Raw genomic sequence first — 6192 nt, 5'->3', positions numbered from 1 at the left:
GTGTGTGTGTGTGTGTGTGTGTGTGTACCTGTTGCTGCATCAGTTGCAATGGAAGAGCTGTGCACGGTGGAGAAACGGGAGCGTCGTCCGTACTACTTCTTCTGCGAAGACACTCGAAGTTGAATGTTGGTGTGTGGGAGGCTGAGAGGACATGCAGGAAAAAAAAATATTACATCTGAATCAAAATGTGGTTGTTTACGTTCACATGGATTTGTAAGCAAAACAACTGGATTAAATGCACATATCTGGAATGCTTTAACAGAAATTGGTGAGTTTATGATTGATTAGACTGAATTAATCCACTTTATACGATTTCAGTTGATGTGAAATAATCTATCAATCCCACCCAAAAAAAACGATTAATGAATAAAGACTAATAGTTAAAGCACCTTGAGGTGATGGTAAAAACCATCTCCTTGGTGACCGTCGGCCATCTTGGCAGATAGGCTGTTTGTCATTGTCATAGTAACCATCAGATTGGCAGTCATCCCTGGAGAGGTCAAAATCTCCCTCTGAATCATTATGAAAGTTTGTCCTGGACAACCTTTGACATAAAAAAAGATAAAAATATGAAATTAATTATGTTCATTCTTACTGAATAATAATTCTGGAAGGAAAAAATAGTAAAAAAAAAACTGCATTAACGAACGAGTCACTGTTGTATTTTTGTAAAGATGTTGTAGAGTTTTTGCTGTCACCTCTCCTTTGTGAGCATGATGTCATCCTCGTGAAATTCCTCCCCACTAAAATACTCTCCAGAGCCTCGCTCGTCATCACTGTCACCGCCCCCCGGCTGCTCTCGACGAATAGTAGGATAGAGCCCTCCACCATTTTTTGACCTGTTATTAAAAGCACAAAGACTCTTAGTTTAATATTATTTTAACAATGCAGAGCTGCTTTTATTTATTGTTCAACATGCAACTGTTTCATCACTTTGTTCCAAGTTTCCTGGAGGTCATTGTAGAGTTGGTGCATTAAAGCACAAACATAACAAGAGAACACCAAAACTCCCCAATACAAAGTTACATTTACTCACAATGCATATTAAACTTAAGTTAATTTTTTATGGTCCAATCAGCATTGTTTGACACTCATCTTCAAAAATCAGCATATTTATTGGGGAGTTTGTAGTCCAACATACCTAATGTAGGCTTCATAGTAGCGCGTCCTGCTTCACAACAAAAGAAGTTCAGTCAGAGTTTTGGAACAGGAGAGCAGGATGGGAGGTGGAACAGATCATGCATGTAAGGACAAAGAAAACATCGTCAGATACAGTTTTTGTTTTTAGTTTGCACAGATTGTAAATCAACTGTTTTTGGCCTGTTTTCCAAATGACTGCATCTTTGCACCACCCTGAATTCCTGTAATTTGTTTCAACTCGCAGCATAAAAATGAGAAAAGGGCCGCACGAAATGCTCATAAAACACTAACTGCAGTTCTAAATGTAAGTTGTAGATGCTGAACATGAAAAACAGATAAAAGTCAAATTTTACTGTTTAGTTTTCCACTATAATCACCTCATTTATGTCTCCGTTCCCATTATACATAGACGTCTATAAATCCCAAATCTGTAAAGTTCTGATAATACAAAGAGCAATCAAAGACGAAGTGGAACAAAATAAAAATGACAAATCTGTCGGGTCAGTTGGATCACTTGATAATCCACCAACCTTGTGGAGTGCGACTTCCACGATCTGTTGTGCAGGCCTCTGCTGTAGGTCGTCGAGGATGCATTCCTGGTGGAGGAAGGCCGCCGACGCTGTAATAAACACCTCTGTTGCCTCCCAGAGGTCACGGAGAGGAGCGAGGGGACGTTGGCGTTGTTGAGGTTGGCGTTGGAGGGGATCGGCGACCGGCGGCAGGTGGAGTTGCAGTGAGGGTAATCGTACAGGTGAGGGCTGGGGTGGTGATTATACTGGACGGGCGAGGAGTTCATCTCCGTTTCTCCCTCCTTGTCGCTGCTGCTGGCTCTCGTGACGGTCTGGACGGGCGCGATTGATGGCGTGCAGTAGAAGGGCAGGATCTGTAGCGGGCGCTGCGTGACGGTGGTGGGGTGGGCGGAGCCCTGCTGATCCACGTGGTTAACGTGGTTCCCGAAGAGCCCGCCGTTACGCTTCAAGGAAAACAGAAACGAATTAAAGTTAACTTCGTGTGCACTGATTTTATTCATGATCATTTTAATGAGTGAACTTGAGTTGACAATTATAATGAGCCGAGGATTTTAAAAATTAAATCTTAAATTTTCTTTTTAATGTGGAACTTTTACTCTGTAGATTTCCTCCTCTTCGTCTCCTGTTCCATCCACCAGCCCCTCTTCCTGGAGGTCACATGATATGGCTCGACGGATTTCTGGTCCGATGTCATGCAGCGTGCGCAGGCCGGCCTGCAAAGAGAGCAGCTGCAGGACTAAACCAACATAAGCACACTGCACTCGAGCACACTAACCCTGCTCTGTTTGATACAGTACTGGACATTTTGCAAGTGCATGACTTTTGCACATAAAGTACTACCGCCATACCCTCCCTCATCTGTGAGAATAGTATGCACACATCACTTTTACACTCATACGCATCCTTCACTTTACTTTTATCAGCATTAAGCTTCTATTTTACTATAGTTGCAACATTCAACTTTTTCTTGTATAAAGATCTTTATTTTTACCCTACTGAGTACCTGTCCATTTCCTGTTATTTTTGTGTTGATGTCACACATTCATCCGTATCTGTGTCCATATTGTATTACACATTTACTGTCACTTTTGTGTTTATTTACACTGTTATTGGATTGTGCAATTTCAGCTGATTACTTGTTTATTGATGTAACTGGGAAGGAGAGCAATGCAATTTCAATTCTCTGTGTGTTTTGCACAAATGAAGCGTTGACAAATGAACTACTTGAATCTTGAATAAGTTTTGTGTTTATGGAGCCCACTGTGAAGACCAAAATGGTGGGTTTGTAAGTTTAACACTTAAGATGGGATTAGAAATAACTTGCAGGAGAGTAAAGGTTAGGCGACCAGTTTTGATGATTAAAGTTGTGGAGCAAAGAAAGTCAGTGCAGGGTGCCATGAAGGTTGGAAATGTGTTTGTGTAAGTTTTAGGGTGAAGAAGTGTCAGTGTTGGCAGAACGTCTCTGAATTACCAGGTGTGCGTCACATTCAAATCCCCAATTTCCTGTCTGTGTTTTTCTCACTGACCTGTAGAGCCAAAGTGTTGTTCAGCTTCTCCCACGACCGCCTTCCCACAAGCCCTTGCTCTTTGCGCCTCTTGAACTTTCTGAAGTAGTCCTGTATCAGGAAGGTGGCATAGAACTTCCCCACTGTTACCTCGTCATCTGAGTGAACACACCAGACACACCGAAGCCTCCCACATCAGCAACACTCAACGCTGAAACTCTGTTCAAGACTGAGTCACCACACTCAGATATTCCAAAACAGTGATGAGATCTCACCTACTTCTAATCTCACCAACTATACAAGCTAAGGTCAGTTAGACAAAAACTATCTCAATGATGAGTCATCCTCTCCACAGAAAATTAACTAAAAAGTCAGTTTCTCAACAAAAAAAATCTGTAACAAATACTAGTTAAAGATGAAAAAGAAGTTGGGATGGTACAGAAAATGCTAAATGCATTAAAGAAGAGCTTTCCAAGATGCTCAGCAGCTACTACAACCAACTCACCCTATTTAGTTTGTTGTTTTTTAAAGCAAGAATGTTTTTATTATTTAAAAGTTCTTCTAAACTTTGATAAATATGCATTTATTTAGGTAAAGCAATTGTTGTATTTTGTTAAATGAAAAATACATGATGTCCAAAATAAAATAAATCTGTGTTGTACATGTCCTGATGCATCTCAGTAACCCAGGTAGAAAAAAATCAAAAAAGAAAAAATAAGTAGGTCCTCTGGATGTGTTGTACATGGGCCATTGTTTTGCATTTTTTTATCTTTTGCAAAGAAAGTGAAATTCATTGGTATAGCAGTACTTGGAAAAAATGTCCTGCTTCTTGCTCATGTGGTTGTTTTATGTTTTTAATAAGGAACTATTAATGAAGGTGTCTCATGTGTGTCAGGATTTATATAAGCTTATATTCTGAATATTTCTTGATTTAATAATTTTTTTTATTCTTTATTTTGAATATGCACAAAATATCTAGCTTCCCACTTATTACATAACATATATCTCCATAGAAAATAAAAAATATAAAAATAAGGAAGCTCAAAATTATAAAAATGTACAATTAATAAGCAAACGGAATATTTTCATGCACTGATGAGTAAAACTAAAGTTTTTGAAGCGAATGTGATGTTTTGATTTTTTTTTTCAAACTGGAGATCAGATTACAATTTGAAGCACGAAGACTTATTGAAGTGAATAGCTGTCACTGTTAAGATTCAGCTTAAAGAAACATTTTTTTCCTTTAGATTTAGCATTTTCTACATCATCACAATTTTTTCTGGGTTGTGAATGCATTTAAAGCTGTAAAGGAACATAAGCAATATTTAACAGAACCCCATGACTTTTAAAGGTTTGCTGTTGGAAGTGCCTGTTCAGTCTTGGAAACACTGTCTGAACAGATTGCACGAGAATGCATCAGTTTACACTACACTAACGTAATCAAACATGGGGGCTAATGGAGTTCTCGGCCTTCTCTCCTCTGCAGACAACAGGAAGTCGTGTAAACCTGCGCACCACCATTTAACCTGACAGTAAATAACAAGTGCCTGCAGATGTCAAGCTGCATTTAAACATTTTTCTCATGCAGCAAAACATCGCGTGTCTGAGAAGAAAAAAAACACACAAACTATTTGATCTCTTCGTAAAACACTAACATGTACACAATCTGTCATTTCAGAGACAAACAATCACAATACGTAGCAGTGAGCACATGCAAAATAAAAAAAGGAAGCAGAATGAAGAACACCAGGTGCACAAAGTTTGTGCAGACAAATCATTTTGCCAGGAGGGGAACTGAAACTCCTCTATCTGCCATGCAGGGAAGCTAATCGAGCATTTTCACTCAGATAAGATGCTGCTGAAGCAGAGTGGGGATGACAGAAGCGTAGAATAAACAGTAGCTGAATAGTGGTGTGGGAAATGTGTGTTTCAATCATCGCCAACTCTCTGTGCTCCAGTTTCGCCACAGGAGGAATGAAGTAAAGGCGACACGTATCATTGGGATGGATGCTTTAAGATGGACTAATAAACAGGGTAGTTGATCTATCTTAAAGCCCCCCAAACACTTCTCTACATCACCAGTGGCAGCTAGAGATTATTCAAAAGGCTCTGTTCATAAAGAAAATCTATTATTCTGATTTTCTTGTTTTCCATTCAGGACTTAATTATGTTCTGCCTCAACAAAACTACACAGAACGTATATTTTAATGATAATAATAACATTTATGATATATTTTTGCAAAATTTATGGTTTAAAGCAATCAATCCAGCTAATTTCAACTTTTCACTAATTTGTTTAGGTTTTCTCGACATATTCAGAGTTGTGAAACAGATTTCCTTTCTGCACAGAGCCTGTTGACGTTGCGAAGAGAGGTATCAGCAGTTTCATGCCAGCCAGACTAAGACAGAACTGCTCCAAAGAGCTCAGGACGGCAGAAAGAGAAAGAAAAAAAAAAGGAAGGCCGGCAACTGAAAGCAGAGCGAGCTGTGGAGGAGAGAAGCTCAACAGAAAAAGCACAATTAAAAAAAGAGACAGAAGTTAGTTAAATTAAAGTGCACAAACACATGCAGAAGAATTAAATCTAAATATCTGCAGCATAAAAAATAGGCAGAGTGCAGACACAAAACTAGAGGAGGTCACAAACAAATAAAGTTGGGAAATAACTACAACTAACTATTATTAAATAATATATAGTTGCTTATGTACGTTTAAGCAAACCTGAAACTATTAGCACAACTGGTGGTTACAGGACATTTAAATTCATCTCAATTACAGATGTTTTTGTTTACTTGTAAATAAACACATGAAGGTTTTCATGAATTTTAAGTGAATCTTTTAAAGCAGTTGTTTCCCAAAGTTGGGGTCGGGACCCAAAGTGGGGTCCCGAAACTTCAAGGTGGGGTCCTGAAAAGATTTTCTGGATTAATTACATCTTTGCCTTAGTTGTTACAAAGGAGTGAGGTTAGTATATTTAAAATGGATAAATGTAGTATAAAAATATTGTTACTATGCCCAT

At 38.8% G+C, this 6192-nt stretch overlaps 1 protein-coding gene across 15 annotated transcripts in view; it reads right to left on the bottom strand.

The window, feature by feature from the left end:
- Positions 1 to 6192, bottom strand: part of cacna1db (calcium channel, voltage-dependent, L type, alpha 1D subunit, b) — a 75787-nt gene that overhangs the window by 1603 nt on the left and 67992 nt on the right. For 14 of the 15 annotated variants that reach the window (XM_014001721.1, XM_014001723.1, XM_014001724.1 and 11 more), the window contains 7 exons: positions 3197 to 3333; positions 2267 to 2383; positions 1671 to 2113; positions 1142 to 1171; positions 699 to 839; positions 390 to 544; positions 29 to 141 (listed from right to left, as the gene is read on the bottom strand). In XM_014001721.1, coding sequence (XP_013857175.1) covers positions 29 to 141; positions 390 to 544; positions 699 to 839; positions 1142 to 1171; positions 1671 to 2113; positions 2267 to 2383; positions 3197 to 3333 — 1136 coding nt within the window. The remainder of the gene's footprint in view (positions 1 to 28; positions 142 to 389; positions 545 to 698; positions 840 to 1141; positions 1172 to 1670; positions 2114 to 2266; positions 2384 to 3196; positions 3334 to 6192) is intronic. The other variant, XM_014001718.1, reaches the window with a different exon arrangement.

Source organism: Austrofundulus limnaeus, unplaced genomic scaffold, assembly GCF_001266775.1.
Source record: "Austrofundulus limnaeus strain Quisiro unplaced genomic scaffold, Austrofundulus_limnaeus-1.0 Scaffold10, whole genome shotgun sequence".
Lineage (NCBI taxonomy): Eukaryota > Metazoa > Chordata > Actinopteri > Cyprinodontiformes > Rivulidae > Austrofundulus > Austrofundulus limnaeus.
Note: the sequence above shows the minus strand (reverse complement) of the source record. Positions and strands in the feature narration are given on the sequence as shown.